Below are 18,010 nucleotides of genomic sequence, written 5' to 3'. Positions count from 1 at the left end.
TGCGGCCAGGGTCCGGAAGTCCAAGGCGAACTCCTGTGCGCTCCTCGTCCCCTGCCTCAAGTGGAACAGACGTTCACCCGCTGCTCTACCCTCAGGCAGGTGGTCGAAAACTGCCCGAAAGCGGCGGGTGAGCTCTGCGTAAAGGTCCAACACCGCTTCTCCTTCCCCCCATATGGCGTTGGCTCACTCCAGGGCTTTCCCTGAGAGACCGGAGACGAGGGCAGACACGCTCTCACGTCCTGAAGGAGCCGGGTGGACAGTCGCCAGGTAGAGTTCGAGCTTGAGTAGGAACCCCTGGCATCCAGCAGCCGTCCCATCATATTCCCTCAGGAGTCGAATCCCACTGGGACCGGGTGAAGGAGGGGTGAACCGTGGTGCATGTAGTGGTGCTGGTGGAGGCGCTTGAAGTGCTTCTCCTTTCTCCCATCATTCCATCTTCTGCAGCACGCGATCAATAGCGGTGCCGAGACGTTGCAACATGGTCGCATGCTGTTGGACGCGCTCCTCGACCGCCAAAGGGGGTTGTCTGCTCCTGCCATTTATGAGGTGCATGTTTCTGTCAAGGCTGTGGATAACTGGTGAAAGGAGTCAGGCGCAGGAGAGCTGAGATGCATGGACAAGGTATTTAATACAAGAAAAAAACAGTACAAAACACAATACTATGGTGCAGGAAAAAATACCGGTACCACGAATAAATGCGTAACAACATTTAATTTTACTAGGCAAGTCAGTTAAGAACAAATTCTTATTTTCAATGATGGCCTAGGAACAGTGTGTTAACTGCCTGTTCAGGGGCAGAACAACAGATTTGTACCTTGTCAGCTCGGGGATTAGAACTTGCAACCTTTCGGTTACTAGTCCAACGCTCTAACCACTAGGCTACCCTGCCGCCCCGGCAACAATAATACCAGCCGTAAGATACAGCCTAACGATAAAACAAACACGCACACAAACAAACATGGGGGAAACCAGACTGTTAAATAATGAAAATGTAATGAGGGGAAATGAAACCAGGTGTGTAGAAAACAAAGACAAAACAAATGGAAAATGAAAAGTGGATCGGTGATGGCTAGAAGGCCGGTGATGGCTAGCAGGCCGGTGACGTCAACCGCCGAACGCCGCCCGAACAAGGAGAGGGACCGACTTCGGCGGAAGTCGTGATAATGGAGCAAAATGTGGAATAAGTCAAGGGGTATGAATACTTTCTGAAGGCACTGTATATCAACTGATGTCTGGAGTTCATTTACTAATGATCATGAAATTACATCATCTTATTGGATTTTTTGTATTGTACTGTGACATAATTAGTGTTCACAACAGAGAGCAGTTGTGATTTCTCTTGATGGTAACTCATTTAACATACCAATATAATATAATACAGAGATGCTTAAGGACCATACTTAAATACCTTAGTCCTGACACCCATTTGACAGAGCAGAGACAAAGACAATGATTAAAAGCATAGCATTCATTTTTAAAGAGAACCTCTAGTCTTTCTGTGTCCAACTTATGAAATGTTGGAAAACAGATCCAGTGAGCATGGTCATCGCCCAAGACTGCCTGTTTATCCTGGCTCATGGTTAACATACCCCTGCACTGAGGAAATCAACATGAGCGCTACACAGCAAACGGATGACCGCTCCTCTCCTCTCCAGTAACACCCTGCAGGACGGAGGGGAGGAATTGGGATCAGGGGGAGATCAATACTGCAGCCTGCCAAGCTGAGCTCAGAGCCAACACAAACTCAGCCAGATATCCCATTCAGAGTTCAACTCAGCGGTCACCCACCTTATACTAAGCTATCAAAGGGGACTGAGAGAGTTGAAGGCCTCTTTGAAGACAGGCAGACTGGTTGACTGGCTGACTATAAAGGACTCTCTGGTCCCTCTCTCAGGTGAAGGGTTCTACCATTTAATACCATTGGGATCTAGATGCTGCCACCAACAGCTTTGCTTCATGTCACAACACTTTGTTACACAGTTTACACAGATAAAACATACACATATTTAGTAGATGTTATTGCAGGTGTAGCAAAAATCTTGTGTTCCTAGCTCCAACAGTGCAGACCAGCCTATTTAACCAATACTGAGACAATTTAACATGACATTGCTTCTGAGAATACAATAACATGGCTGCACTGCTGTCTGTCAAGTAGGATTTGTGGAGAACTATACAATCCCAATAAAATTAGGATTACTCCGGTTCCTGGGCATTTCTAAAGAATAAAGTCTTATCATGTCACAAGTGGTGGATTCTCATCTTTAACACAGTGCCTTCGGAAAGTATTCAGGCCCCTCGACTTTTTCCACATTTTGTTATGTTACTGCCCTATTCTAAAATTGATTGAAGGGCCTTTGTCAGGTAGGTGACCAAGAACCCGATGGTCCTTTACAGTAGAGCGGCCAGACTGAACCCACTCCTCAGTAAAAGGCACATGACAGCCCGCTTGAAGTTTGCCAAAAGGCACTTGAAGACTCTCAGACCATGAGAAACAAGATTCTCTGGTCTGACAAAACCAAGATTGAACTCTTTGGCCTGAATGCCAAGCGTTACGTCTGGAAGAAACCTGGTCCCATCCTTACGGTGAAGCATGGTGGTGGCAGCATCATGCTGTGGGGATGTTTTTCAGTGGCATGTACTGGGAGACTATCGAGGGAAAGATGAATGGAGCAAAGTACAGAGAGATCCTTGATGAAAACCTGCTCCAGAGCGCTCAGGACCTCAGACTGAGGCGATGGTTCACCTTCCTAGAGGACAATGACCCTAACCACACAGCCAAGACAATGCAGGAGTGGCTCCGGGACAAGTCTCTGAATGTCCTTGAGTGGCCCAGCCAGAGCCGGGACTTGAACCCGATCAAACATCTCTGGAGAGACCTGAAAATAGCTGTGAATCTCCCCATCCAACCTGACAGAGCTTGAGAGGATCTGCAGAGAAGAATGCAAGAAACTCCCCAAATACAGGTGTGCCAAGCATGTACCATCATACCCAAGAAGACTTGATGCTGTAATCGCTGCAAAAGGTGCTTCAACAAAGTACTGAGTAAAGGGTCTGAATACTTATTATAAATTAGCAACATTTTCTAAAAACCTGTTTTTATTTGTCATTATGGGGTATTGTGTGTAGATTGATAAGGAAAATAAACAATTTCATCAATTTTAGAATAAGGCTCTAACGCAACAAAATGTGGAGGTCAAGGGGTCTGAATACTCTCCGAAGGCACTGTATCTCCATGATGATGCTCACTGGAGCCATCAGGGAGGAAGGAATGCTCCCGACGTCTCTTCACTGCCAAAGTTCAGAAGGCCTGTATTTGCTGCTACTGCTTTTCCTGGAGACATGGACTCAGACATTCAGTTGCTGAACACATGTAGCTACACATTGCTCCTTTCCTACGAGGGCTGGAGCCTTTGGAGAATGTGGAGAGGCGGTAGAGGAGTGGTGGTGTCTGTGGTGATGGTCAAGGGGCGCATTGGGAGTTCTGCAGATTACAGAAGAGCGCACTGTAGGACGATTGGAATCAATCATATGAGGCCATTGACACTCAACCACAAGAAACAATGAGCCAACAGTGGCCAATTAGACATGGAGCCTGCTGTGTCTGAAATGACTGAGCTGTTTAGGGGTAAACGTTCTACTGGACAGTTGGTACACATATCCTTGGGTTTACATCTGAAAGAAGGGATGGAGGAGGGAAGTAAACAAAGTGGTGTATCCTTTTTTTCCTACATTTTTCCCATGTCTTCCGCTTGGGGAGTTTGGATGTTTAATTACATACAAACAATTTACATTCTGGGTCACCGTAAACCATTCTCTTCAACACTAATTCAGAGTAGAAGACATGTGTTAGCAGTCCTCAGGTCATTCCTGCTAAGTAGCACCATACTGTAAAAGGTATAAAACCGTAATATTGAACGCAGCTGAAGACTGTACTTTGATCTGCTATCAAATTCCATAGATTAAATTCTTCATGGCCTAAACATCCCCTCATCCTCTTCCTCTCAGGCCCAGACTATATTTTCTCTTTGTTTGTAATTAGAGCATGCCCTTGAGTTGGGAAAATCTTGTGCAATACACCGACGCATGTCTTGTATTCAAGATCCTTAATGGCCTGGCTCCCCCTCCACTCAATATTTTTGTTAAACAGAAATCCCAGACATATGGCAGCAGATCCACAAGGTCTGCCATGAGAGGTGACTGTATAGTTCCCCTAAGGAAAAGCACCTTTAGTAAATCTGCATTCTCTGTGAGAGCTTCCCATGTCTGGAATACACTGCCATCAGACACACATAACTGCACCACATATCACACTTTCACAAAATGCTTGAAGACATGGCTAAAGGTCAATCAGATTTGTGAACATGGTCCCTAGCTGTGTGTTGTCGCTTTCCATGTTGTCTGTTGTCTGTAGCTTGTGAGGTGTGGAAACACTTTGTTGCTTTTATGAATTTTGTCTTGCTGCTTTTCGTTTTATGTTGCTCTGTCTGTATGCTACGTCTTGCTTGTCCTATGTTGCTCTGTCTGTATGATATGTCTTGCTTGTCCTATGTTGCTATGTCTTGCTTGTTCTATGTTGCTATTGCCTATATTGTAATTGTTTTTAATAACCTGCCCAGGGACTGCGGTTGAAAATTAGCCGGCTGGCTAAAACCGGCACTTTTACTGAAACGTTGATTAATGTGCACTGTCTCTGTAAAAATAAAAAATAAACTCAACTCAAACTCAAACTCCCACAGCTATATGTTGGCATGCATTGGAAGGGGCTGGTCTCACACATCCATTAAGCCACTTCAAGACCACAGGGGGAACTTGGATGTGCCTCCAGGGCTTTCCCCAGACTGCCTTGTGTGTGGTACTGTTTCCCTTTATCTTCTAGCTCTGGTACAGTCCCAGGCCGTTAAAGTACAAATGTACCCTTTAAAATCAAAAAACAGTAATACCAGAAACAAATGGCACTTGTTTGGGCATAGAGAACCCCTACTGATCTCCTGAACGTAACTTTTGGGAAGCATTAAGAGACATCAATAAGAAAACATAGACTTTTACTGTGTCTAACTCATAACACCACGTCTGTCATCCATTTCCTGAGCAGTTTTACTCTTACAGCTGCAGTAAATACAACTTTGTGTGTCCTATTGCATGATTAGCAAATTCTTTACGCATTATTAACATGTCTTTAAAACAAACAGAACACAGGTCCACTGTTTGTTCATTTTGAGTTGGTGCTCCACTTACTCTTGGTGAGTGTGTCGTTGATTCGGAAACTGCACAGGACCTTATGGACATTCCGAGCATGGAGGAAGCCATTTCCTCTCACCACCACCTGGAACGTTTCTAGAGAGGGAATAGAGAAACACAATGACTGAGGAGGCATACAGCCAGTTAGAGTGTAAAACTGAACTGAATTTGTCACACCATGTGTTCAAGCTAACATCTGAGTCTATCATCTCAGCATCTCACACTCTGGTCACATTCAGCCAACAAACTCTAAACCACCATGCCCTGACCATAGTGGTTGTTGAAGATAAACGATTTTTTCTGAATGCCTTAAGAATTGAGATTTTGCTGTCAATGAGACTTCAACTGCAGTTGTCCAGACATTTGGAGATTTAGTGGCTCTCTGGAGCCAATATCACATAACGCAGAAAACCTGAAGTGTAAATACTTATTTTTACAGTGAGGAAAGTGGTGTGTTGTAAGACTGTGGAATGGACAATGACGGCAGCATTACACATCAGATAAAAGAGAGAAATAAATTATTTGTGTCCTTAGTACAGTAGTTTTGTTGGGACTAGGTCCAGGTTGAATCCTTCATGACAAAAGAAGTTGCTGCTACTGTGTGTAGGAGATATTTACTGCACACCAGTCTGCTGGCCCTGCCAAGTCTCGTCCTGTTGTGCGCTCCAATATGAGGGGGCCTTAAAATGTCTGATTTAATGATCTGAGGCCAGAGAAGATAAATACAGGCCAGAGGTCTGTACATTTACCTCCTGCACAGATACTGGAGGGTTCCACTGCCAGGATCTCAATACAGGACTTCTTTAAGATCTGTGGGAGTAAGAGAGACATGTGGGCTTTGGGCCAAGGTCTGGCTTGTTACAGAGCATTGTGTGTTGCTTTATCGAGGGTATTGGTTTAATAATATAATCCCTATACTCCTTTTACTGGCAATTACAGTATCAGTGTGTACCTGTGCACCTCATTTATAGGGTCTGCTTAATGTCTCCTGTTCTCCTCTCTGTGCTCCTCTCTGTTCTGGGTGTACATCTCTCTCTATACCCCCACTGTTCAGAGAAAGTATGTGTTGTAAGCCTGAAGATCGGTTTGATTTACTGCATGCTGTCCTTCTTTATTGAGTCTGAGCCAGCAGCTTTCAGCATGCTGTTAATGGGCTCCAGATGCCAGTCAACATGTCTGACTGACCTCTAGCTCTGTTAGAGGAACTCAGTGCCCGGGCGACAATGGCCTCTCCACGACTCTCCTTTTCTTTCCTTCCTCCGCTATTGAAATAGTTTGAGCGGATACAAAAATATAAGTCAATACCTTTGAGGTGGAAGCTATACTGAATGAATGCATACACTTTGATCCTGTTTGGGTAGACTCCACTAGCGTGGATCAAAAGCTGGGAGGTCAGAGTCACAGCAGGTTTTCCTGAAATTCTGTTTCTGGTGAGTTTTGATGGATGGAATATTTCTGTTTATTGTTTTCTTTAATCCTATTCTCCCTTGTTTCCTATTTGATTAATGTGTTAATGGATTTAGATATGTACTGCAGTGAGAATTATTGAATACAATCTCTGGATGGATGGTGCAGTGTACCTTAAAGATGCTGTTATTCTAGCCTTCCCACTGGGCACAGACGTCAGTTCAACGTCTATTTTTCGTTAAGTTATCTTCCAAAAATGTCACAATAACATTTGATTTATGTTAAAAGTTGGATGAAAAAAACATGAAATTCCCTTACCTCAATGACTTTTTGCAAATCCAATCAGTTTTTACATTGATTCAACGTATAATTTTTTGTTGTTGAAATGACGTGGAAACAACGTTGAGTTTTTGCCCAGTGGGATCCTTGTGTTAGTCGTCAAGTCTGAACCTCTTACCGAATCAATGACCCCCTGAAGTGCTTCAAAGCCATCATTCACTGGGAAGACATGGTCCTTGCTATCAGCAATCATTGCCAGCTGAGGAAGAAAAAAAAGTGACATACAGTTCTACACAGCCACCAGCCTCTTTTCCAAATGACCTTTGGGATACAGTTTGAGACCAAGCCAAATCAGAGCACAATGAAGCAAGATGCGTCAACACACCTGTGTCTCATTGAAGTCCTTCACCCCCACGCAGTATACTGAGGCACCCAGACTCCGCGATCGGTTGGCCTGTCAGGTATTCACAGAGGAGCAAAAACAGGAAAGACTGTCGACACCTGGAATCGCACTACATCAATCAAAACACATACACTGATAACACTCCAGATAGCTACAGTCTTCGAAAAAAAAGTGCTATCTAGAACCTAAAAGGGTTATTCGTCTGTCCCTATAGGATAACCCTTTGAAGAACAATTTTTTGTTCCAGCCGAAGAACCCTTTTGGAACCCTTTTTTCTAAGAGTGTACTCTGGACACCGATGGGTAGATTTGACAAATAGCTAAGAGCATTGACCTCTGGCTGACTGATATTCAATAAAAATAATTAGACGTTGAAGGAAACCATTTATTGGCAAAAGCCTGTAGACTAGAGCCAACAGAGCCCATGAGCCAAATGTTACATTTCATGAACATCTGAAAGAAGGCCCTACAGAGCTACGCTGACAATATTATTCAATATGAGTGACAGGACGTTTTTAACTATTGTTGCAAGGCTCCCTGTTAAGTGACACTCTCCCCACACATTTTGAAAGCTACTGAGAGAGATATCAGCCTCACTTCATCAATGTCTGAGTGGCTGGCCTTGCTGTCTGCATGTGTCCAGGGGTGTTTGGAAGTGATTAAAAAGCCCCAGCTTTGCACCCCTGCTGCACCTGCACTCCCAATCCCAGCCCAGTCTGGGGGGGGGGGGGGGGGGGGGGATCATTGGTTCCTTTTGCAGATGTGTGGCGAATGACTGGGCCTTTTTAATTCACCGGGCAGATGGGAGATATAAATCTGACAGACGCTTTGACCTCCTTTCCCTTCTCTGGAAAGAGGGGATCAAAGTGTTACCGAGGTGATGTACAGTATATGGTGCTGGTGTTTGATCTGTGCCCACAGTAGTGCAAGTTCTGTTTACAATTTGTGGTCTTGTCTCCCTCTCGCTCGCTCTCTCTCTCTCTCTCTCTCTCCCTCTCAATTAAATTAAATTCAATGGGATTTATTGGCATGAGAAACATGTTTACATTGCCAAAGTAAGTGAAATAGATAATAAACAAAGGTGAAATAAACAATAAAAAATAAACAGTTAACATTACACTTCCAAAGTTCCAAAGGAATAGAGACATATATCATATTATGGCTATATACAGTGTTGTAACGATGAACAAATAGTTCAAGTACAAAAGGGAAAATAAATAAACATAAATATGGGTTTTATTTACAATGGTGTTTGTTCTTCACTGTTTGCCCTTTTCTCATGGCAACAGGTCAAAAATCTTGCTGCTGTGATGGCACACTGTGGTATTTCACCCAATAGATATGGGAGTTTATCAATGGATTTGTTTTTCAAGTTCTTTGTGGGTCTGTAATCTGAGGGAAATATGTGTCTCTAATATGGTCATACATTTGGCAGGAGGTTAGGAAGAGCAGCTCAGTTTCCAACTCATTTTGTGGGCAGTGTGGACATAGACTGTCTTCTCTTGAGAGCCAGGTCTGCCTATGGCAGCCTATCTCAATAGCAAGGCTATGCTCACTGAGTCTGTACATAGACAACAATTTCCTTAATTTTGTGTCAGTCACTGTGTACTCTCTGTTTAGGGCCAAATAGCATTCTGGTGTTCTCCGTTTTTTTTGTTAATTCTTTCCAATGTGTCAAGTGATTATCTTTTTGTTTTCTCATGATTTGATCTGGTCTAATTGTGTTGCTGTCCTGCGGCTCTGTTTGTGTTTATGAACAGAGCCCTAGGACCAGCTTGCTTAGGGAACTCTTCTCCAGGTTCATCTCTCTGTAGGTGATGACTTTGTTATGAAGGTTTGGGAATCACTTCCTTTTAGGTGGTTGTAGAATTTAACGGTTATTTTCTGGATTTTGATAATAGGCAGGTATCGGCCTAATTCTGCTCTGCATACATTATTTGGTGTTTTACGTTGTACACTGAGTATGTTTTTCCAGAATTATGAATGCAGAGTCATTTTGTGAATTCTTGGTTGGTGAGCAAACCCCAGACCTCACAACCATAAACGGCAATGGGTTCTATAATTGATTCAAGTATTTTTAGCCAGATCTTAATTGGTATGTAGAATTTTTTGTTCTTTCCGATGGTGTAGAAGGCCCTTCTTGCCTTGTCTATCAGATCGTACACAGCTTTGTGGAACCTGTGGCGCAGATGCTTAGGCTGTGGCATGTACAGTTTTTTGTGTGCTCTAGGGCAACGGAGTCTAGATGGAATTTATTGGAACACCATTATTTTTGTCTTACTGAGATTCACTGTCAGCGCCCAGGTCTGACAGAATCTGTGCAGAATATCCTTCCTTGGTTGGGGACAGAAGCACCAGATGTCACGATCGCCGTCGATTTCGTGGAAATGACCGGAACAAGGTGCAGCGTGGTGAGCGTACATTTTTCTTTATTATAAATGTCGCCAACAAAACAAGAAACAACAAAAAACAAACGTGAATCTTACTAGGGCTGTACAGGCCACTAACAAAGACAACTACCCACAAAATACAAAAGTAAAAAAGGCTACCTAAGTATGATTTCCAATCAGAGACAACGATAGACAGCTGTCCCTGATTGAGAACCATACCCGGCAAAAACATAGAAACACAGAACATAGTGTGTCGCACCCGAGTCACACCCTAACCAACCAAACATAGAGAATAAAACGATCTCTACGGTCAGGGCGTGACACCAGATCATCAGCAAACATTTTACTTCAGATACTAGTAGGGTGAGGCCAGGTGCTGCAGACTGTTCTAGTGCTCTCGCCAATTTGTTGGGGCTCAAGCTGCATCCCTGTCTCACCCCACGGCCCTGTGAAAAGAAATGTGTTTTTTTCCAATTTTAACCACACACTTGTTTGTGTACATAAATTATATAATTTTGTATGTTTTTCCCCCAACACTGCTTTCCATCAATTTACATAGCAAACCCTCATTCCAAATTGAGTCAAAAGCTTTTTTGAAATCAATAAAGCATGAGAAGACTTTGCCTTTGTTTTGGTCTCTTTGTTTGTCAATTAGGGTGTGCAAGGTGAATACGTGGTCTGTTGTACCATAATTAAGTAAAAACCCATTTGACATTTGCTCAGTACATTGTTTTCACTGAGGGAATGTATGATAATGATAATGCAGAGGATTTTCCCAAGCTTGCTGTTGATGCATATCCAACAGTATTTATTGGGGTCAAATTTGTCTCCACTTTTGTGTATTTGGGTGACCAGTCCTTGGTTCCAAATATTGGGGAAGATGCCAGAGATGAGGATGACGTTTAAGTATAACCAATTGATTAAGTATAACCAATTTAAATTTGTGGTCTGTATATTTTATCATTTAATTTAGGATACCATCAACACCACAGCCATTTTGGGGTTGGAGGGTATATTTTGTCCCGTAGTTCATTCAATGTAATTGAAGAATCCAGTGGGTTCTGGAAGTCTTTAATTGTTGATTCTAAGATTTGGATTTGATCATGTATCATTTCTATTTACAGTGCCTTGCGAAAGTATTCTTTGCAACCTTTTGCCACATTGCAACCTTTTGCCACATTTCAGGCTTCAAACATAAAGATATAAAACTGTATTTTTTTGTGAAGAATCAACAACAAGTGGGACACAATCATGAAGTGGAACAACATTTATTGGATATTTCAAACTTTTTTAACAAATCAAAAACTGAAAAATTGGGCGTGCAAAATTATTCAGCCCCTTTACTTTCAGTGCAGCAAACTCTCTCCAGAAGTTCAGTGAGGATCTCTGAATGATCCAATGTTGACCTAAATGACTAATGATGATAAATACAATCCACCTGTGTGTAATCAAGTCTCCGTATAAATGCACCTGCACTGTGATAGTCTCAGAGGTCCATTAGAAGCGCAGAGAGCATCATGAAGAACAAGGAACACACCAGGCAGGCCCGAGATACTGTTGTGAAGAAGTTTAAAGCCGGATTTGGATACAAAAAGATTTCCCAGGCTTTAAACATCCCAAGGAGCACTGTGCAAGCGATAATATTGAAATGGAAGGAGTATCAGACCACTGAAAAACTACCAAGACCTGGCCGTCCCTCTAAACTTTCAGCTCATACAAGGAGAAGACTGATCAGAGATGCAGTCAAGAGGCCCATGATCACTCTGGATGAACTGCAGAGATCTACAGCTGAGGTGGGAGACTCTGTCCATAGGACAACAATCAGTCGTATATTGCACAAATCTGGCCTTTATGGAAGAGTGGCAAGAAGAAAGCCATTTCTTAAAGATATCCATAAAAAGTGTTGTTTAAAGTTTGCCACAAGCCACCTGGGAGACACACCAAACATGTGGAAGAAGGTGCTCTGGTCAGATGAAACCAAAATTGAACTTTTTGGCAACAATGCAAAATGTTATGTTTGGCGTAAAAGCAACATAGCTCATCACCCTGAACACCCTGTCCCCACTGTCAAACATCGTGGTGGCAGCATCATAGTTTGGGCCTGCTTTTCTTCAGCAGGGACAGGGAAGATGGTTAAAATTGATGGGAAGATGGATGGAGCCAAATACAGGACCATTCTGGAAGAAAACCTGATGGAGTCTGCAAAAGACCTGAGACTGGGACGGAGATTTGTCTTCCAACAAGACAATGATCCAAAACATAAAGCAAAATCTACAATGGAATGGTTCAAAAATAAACATATCCAGGTGTTAGAATGGCCAAGTCAAAGTCCAGACCTGAATCCAATCGAGAATTTGTGGAAAGAACTGAAAACTGCTGTTCACAAATGCTCTCCATCCAACCTCACTGAGCTCAAGCTGTTTTGCAAGGAGGAATGGGAAAATTTTTCGGTCTCTCGATGTGCAAAACTGATAGAGACATACCCCAAGCGACTTACAGCTGTAATCGCAGCAAAAGGTGGCGCTACAAAGTATTAACTTAAGGGGGCTGAATAATTTTGCACGCCCAATTTTTCAGTTTTTGATTTGTTAGAAAAGTTTGAAATATCCAATAAATGTCGTTCCACTTCATGATTGTGTCCCACTTGTTGTTGATTCTTCACACAAAAATACAGTTTTATATCTGTATGTTTGAAGGCTGAAATGTGGCAAAAGGTCGCAAAGTTCAAGGGGGCCGAATACTTTCGCAAGGCACTGTATATGTTTATCCATACATCTCTGTTTTGGATGGATAACTCTTTGTGTTGTTTGTTTAGAGTGTTCCAATTTCCCCAGAAGTGGTTAGATTCTTGTCACGTTGTATAAATGATTGGAGACAGGCACAGGAATTCGTGATAAGGAGGTTTAATTCCCCACCCAAAATATACAACATGCCATGAAAAGGCATGGGGACAAAGCCCAAAACAAACACGTACAAAAACACAGGGATGTAACCTGAACAAAAGAGTTAAACCTCTAATAAAAACCTGCAATACAATACACGGGGCGAGACCCGCGATAACAATACACAGGATGAGAACTGTAATAACAAGTGCACAAAACACGAAATAACAAGCATAGGTACTCACAGACCAACAGACATGGGAACACTAACCGACAAAACAATGATGAACAGAGGGCACATATATACAATTACTATTCATGGGGAATGGGAACCAGGTGTGCGTAATGAAACAGTTCAGTGATGCCTTGAGGCCGGTGACGTAGACCTCTGGAGCTGGTGCGCGACTGAGCAGCAGTACCGGGGGAATCCGTGACAATTCTAGTGATTCTTCAATTACATTGAGCTGATTTCTGATGTGCTGTACCTTATTTTTCCGTAGTGTATTTCTGTATTGTTTTAGTGATTAACCATAGTGAAGGTGTAGGCTTAGGTTTTCTGGGTCTCTATGTTTTTGGTTGGATAGGTTTCTCAATTTATTTCTTAGCTTTTTACATTTTTCATCAAATCATTTGTCATTGCTGTTAATGTTCTTAGGTTGTCTGCTTGACATTTTTAGATTTGATAGGGAAGCTGAGAGGTCAAATACTGTATACTCTTTAGGCATTCTAATGCCTAGTTTACACCTTCACTATTACAGTGAAACATTTTTTCCAGGAATGTGTCTAAAAGGGATTGAATTTGCTGTTGCCTAATTGTTTTTTAGTAGGTTTATATAACAATTTCCTTCCATCCATAGCATTTTTTTATATTATGCAGATCCTTTGGCTTTGATGCCTTATGATTGAGTGTTGCTCTGTTCAAGTAAACTGTGATTTTGCTATGATCTGATAGGTGTGTCAGTGGGCCAACTGTGATCGCTCTGAGAGAATCTGGGTTGAGGTCAGTGACGATGTCATGTACAGTACTACTGCCGATGGATGAGCTGTAGGTGTACCTACTGTAAGAGTCCACACGAAGCCTACCATTGACTATGTACAGACCCAATGTGTGAAAGAGCTTCAGGAGTTGTGACCCGTTTGTGTTGGTTGTCTTGTCATAATTGTGTCTAGGGAGAATATTTTGGCGGGAATGTCCACCTCCATGTACAGTTGAAGTCGGAAGTTTACATCCACTTAAGTTGGAGTTATTAAAACTGGTTTTTCAACCACTCCACAATTTTCTTGTTAACAAACTATAGTTTTGGCAAGTCGGTTAGGACATCTACTTTGTGCATGACACAAGGAATTTTTCCAACAATTGTTTACAGACAGATTATTTCACTTATAATTCATTGTATCACAATTCCAGTGGGTCAGAAGATTACATACACTAAGTTGACTGTGCCTTTAAACAGCTTGGAAAATTCCAGAAAATGATGCCATAGCTTTAGAAGCTTCTTAGGCTAATTGACATAATTTGAGTCAATTGGAGGTGTACCTGTAGATGTATTTCAAGGCCTACCTTCAAACTCAGTGCCTCTTTGCTTGACATCATGGGCAAATCAAAAGAAATCAGCCAAGACCTCATTAAAAAAATTGTAGACCTCCACAAGTCTCGTTCGTCCTTGGGAGCAATTTCCATACACCTGAAGATACCACGTTCATTTGTACAAACAATAGTACGCAATATAAACACCATGGGACCACGCAACCGTCATGCCACTCAGGAAGAAGATGCATTATGTCTCCTAGAGATGAATGTACTTCGGTGCGAAAAGTGCTAATCAATCCCAGAACAACAGCAAAGGACCTTGTGAAGATGCTGGAGGAAACAGGTACAAAGTATCTATATCCACAGTAAAACTAGTCCTATATCAACATAACCTGAAAGGCCGCTCAGCAAGGAAGAAGCCACTGCTCCAAAACTGCCATAACATAGCCAGACTACGGTTTGCAACTGCACATGGGGACAAAGAGAGTACTTTTTGGAGAACTGTCCTCTGGTCTGATGAAATAGAAATAGAACTGTTTGGCCATAATGACCATCGTTATGTTTGGAGGAAAAAGGGGGAGGCTTGCAAGTCAAAGAACTCCATCCCAACCGTGAAGCATGGGGTGGCAGCATCATGTTGTGGGTGTGCTTTGCTGTAGGAGGGACTGGTGCACTTCACAAAATAGATGGCATCATGAGGATGGCCAATTGTGTGGCCATCTCAAGACATCAGTCAGGAAGTTAAAGCTTGGTCGCAAATGGGTCTTCCAAATGGACAATGACACCAAGCATACTTCCAAAGTTGTGGCAAAATGGCTTAATGATAACAGTCAAGGTATTGGAGTGGCCATCACAAAGCCCTGACCTCAATCCTATCGAAAATGTGTTGGCAGAACTAAAAAAAGCATGTGCAAGCAAGGAGGCCTACAAACCTGACTCAGTTACACCAGCTCTGTCAGGAGGAATGGGCCAAAATTCACCCAACTTATTGTGGGAAGCTTGTGGAAGGCTACCCAACACGTTTGACCCAAGTTAAACAATTTAAAGGCAATGCTACCAAATAATAATGTTGTGTATGTGAACTTCTGACCCACTGGGAATGTGATGAAAGAAATAAAAGCTGAAATAAATAATTCTCTCTACTATTATTCTGACATTTCACATTCTTAAAATAAAGTGGTGGTTCTAACTGATCTAAAACAGGGAATTTTTACAAGGAGTAAATGTCAGGAATGGTGAAAAACAGAGTTTAAATATATTTGGCTAAGGTGTATGTAAACTTCTGACTTCAACTGTAGGTGTTTGTCCCCCTGTGTGCTGAGAGTGTCAGGTTCTTGTCCAGTTCTGGCATTTAGGTCGTCACAGACCAGTACATGTCCCTGGACCTGGAAATGGTTGATCTCCCCCTCTAGGTTGGAGAATCTGTTAAAGTATGGGATTCTATCGGGGGGATATACACTTCCGTTCAAAAGTTTGGGGTCACTTAGAAATGTCCTTGTTTTTGAAAGAGAAGCCCACTTTTCGTCCATTAAAATCAAATTTATCAGAAATACAGTGTAGACATTGTTAATGTTGTAAATGACTATTGTAGCTGGAAACGGCAGATTTTTAATGGAATAAATACAGTATATACAGCTGAAGTCGGAAGTTTTCATACTAAAAAACTAATTTCATGTATGTTTTCATGGAAAACAAGGACATTTCTAAGTGACCCCAAACTTTTGAACGGCAGTGTAGGTAGCACACATGAGGCCATTTTTCTCTGTAGAGATCATTTCCATATGAATTTTCTAGCCCGGTGTAAAATGTTCCTGTTTTGACTAATTTAATAGAGTGGGTTAGGTTTGCTCTATACCAAATTAGCATACCCCTTGAGTCTCTTCCTTTTCACACCCGGTAGTTTGGTGGATTTGACTACCAACTCTTTTTAACCTAGAGGGCAACCCGTGGGTCAGTCTCCTCTATACCATGTTTCCTGTAGGATTACAATGTCTGTATTTTCAATTTATTTGATGAAGTCTGGGTTCCTGCTCTTTAGGCCAAAGGCAGATGCCTTCAGACCTCTCTCTTTCGCTCTCTCTCTCTCTTTCTGTCTGCTCACACTGCTATGCTTTATCTTGGCCAGGTCGCAGTTGCAAATGAGAACTTGTTCTCAACTAGCCTACCTGGTTAAATAAAGGTTAAAAAAAAATAAAAAAAATAATCTTCACACAACTAAATACAATTCAATTCAAAGAGCTTTATTGGCAGTTTACATATGTTTACATTGCCAACGCAAATGGAATAGACAGGTTGTGCTTACCTCCCTCTCAGCATAGTAGAAGAGGTCCTCATGCAGCTCCCCATCTGTGAGAGCAATAATAACACTTGCGGTACGGTATCCTATAAACAGACACAGAAACCTTTGATTCAGATCTAAATGCTTCCACAGAGCTATTCAAACAATAATAATAATAGACAAACAGATATACTTGAGAAATTAATATATGATGCAAGACGTACAACAGGAATAAATTGAAATATTTTTATTGACCTACACACCTTCAGAGTTTCCATAGTATATCTGCTCACTGGCCTGTAAAAGAGGAGGAATTGGATTGAAAAAGGACACTGGCTAAATCTGTCCTGTGAATAAAGCAACTATTCATACTGATACAGGTGCCATTTTGTCTCTGAACCATGGTCTTTGTTCTTGAGCCAGTGTGGAGATAGATTCCAGCTCAGAGCTCAGCTAAAAGCAGACAGCTCACCCTCTGGATGCCTTCGTGCATAAAGGTGTCTCCACCTGGAAGTACCCTCTGGAGCTCCTCCAGACCTTTTCGAATCTGCTCCCTGAGCAAGCAGACCAAAAGACTGATGAGAGGGCAGTTCATACTCATCATGTATCACCCCTCACCCTGCAGAAGTACCTATCTCATTGATATAACTGCAGCTATAAAGCTATGAAAATCGTAAATTGCAAGACCTTAAAGAAGATGTAGCTATAGGTATTGATGTAAATAGAGTCATCATAGTGATACATGTGGTTGATATGCTACTATTAAATCACACTGCCAAACTAAAACATTGGGTACAGCATTAAACCTCGTGCATGCATGCACATAATCTTGAATGACAAGTAAGTCGCTTTAAGCCCCAAAAAATAGAACTGTGAATTAATATTTAACAGATTTGATTTTTTACAGTTTTCTTGTGAAATTCAGTCTTCTTTGTAAACTAAAAGCAGACAGACAGACAGATATGAAATGACAAAGACAATTGTTTTTAATAAGCACAGAAACAATCTATTTATTGAAGTGGCATTCCATTTCAGAGAGTAGTGATGGGCTTTGTGTGTGCTTCAGGTTTTAAGAGATCAAGCTTAGATTTAGGGATCTATTGCCACAGGACACTGTCCAGCAGAGAGTAAGGAAATGAGTCTTGTGTAAAATGAGATAGCAGGAAGACCATAAACATTTAAAAAGTTTCAGTGCCTGTGTGGAAACTGCCTGAAGAAAGATTAGACACATATGCAACACATTATATATTATAAGCCACATGCTGAAGCATACCGTTTGCCAAAGGATTGACAGCATTGTCAGTTGAGCTCAATGTGAGGGTATTGTGATTTTTCTCTAATTCAATTTAACAAGTCCTGCATGTTTATCTGGTTTCTGTGTTCTTGATAATCAACTCAGTTCAGAATCAGCAAATAGCTGACATCTTGTGCAGACGTAATACCCAAATCCTAAGAAAAAAAAAGATTGTTCCCTTACCTGTCCTCTGTAAGCCGCATCAAAATCTGTCCCTCAGTAGAGAACACAATGAAGGACATGCGCAGCTGTGGACTGGAGAGAAATGAACAATACCCAGACCATTTATATTACTGTTCTCTCTGTTGT

The 18,010-nt window shown here is 41.9% G+C and overlaps 1 protein-coding gene across 3 annotated transcripts in view; it reads right to left on the bottom strand.

Moving 5' to 3' along the window:
- LOC109873652 (anthrax toxin receptor 1) overlaps positions 1-18,010 on the bottom strand; it is a 55,428-nt gene that overhangs the window by 22,369 nt on the left and 15,049 nt on the right. For all 3 annotated transcript variants that reach the window (XM_031819918.1, XM_031819921.1, XM_031819919.1), the window contains 8 exons: positions 17,885-17,956; positions 16,880-16,961; positions 16,671-16,704; positions 16,432-16,511; positions 7,310-7,378; positions 7,103-7,183; positions 5,988-6,048; positions 5,236-5,334 (listed from right to left, as the gene is read on the bottom strand). In XM_031819918.1, coding sequence (XP_031675778.1) covers positions 5,236-5,334; positions 5,988-6,048; positions 7,103-7,183; positions 7,310-7,378; positions 16,432-16,511; positions 16,671-16,704; positions 16,880-16,961; positions 17,885-17,956 — 578 coding nt within the window. The remainder of the gene's footprint in view (positions 1-5,235; positions 5,335-5,987; positions 6,049-7,102; positions 7,184-7,309; positions 7,379-16,431; positions 16,512-16,670; positions 16,705-16,879; positions 16,962-17,884; positions 17,957-18,010) is intronic.

This window comes from Oncorhynchus kisutch, linkage group LG3 (genome assembly GCF_002021735.2).
Source record: "Oncorhynchus kisutch isolate 150728-3 linkage group LG3, Okis_V2, whole genome shotgun sequence".
NCBI lineage: Eukaryota > Metazoa > Chordata > Actinopteri > Salmoniformes > Salmonidae > Oncorhynchus > Oncorhynchus kisutch.
This window is presented reverse-complemented; position numbering and strand designations above follow the sequence as displayed.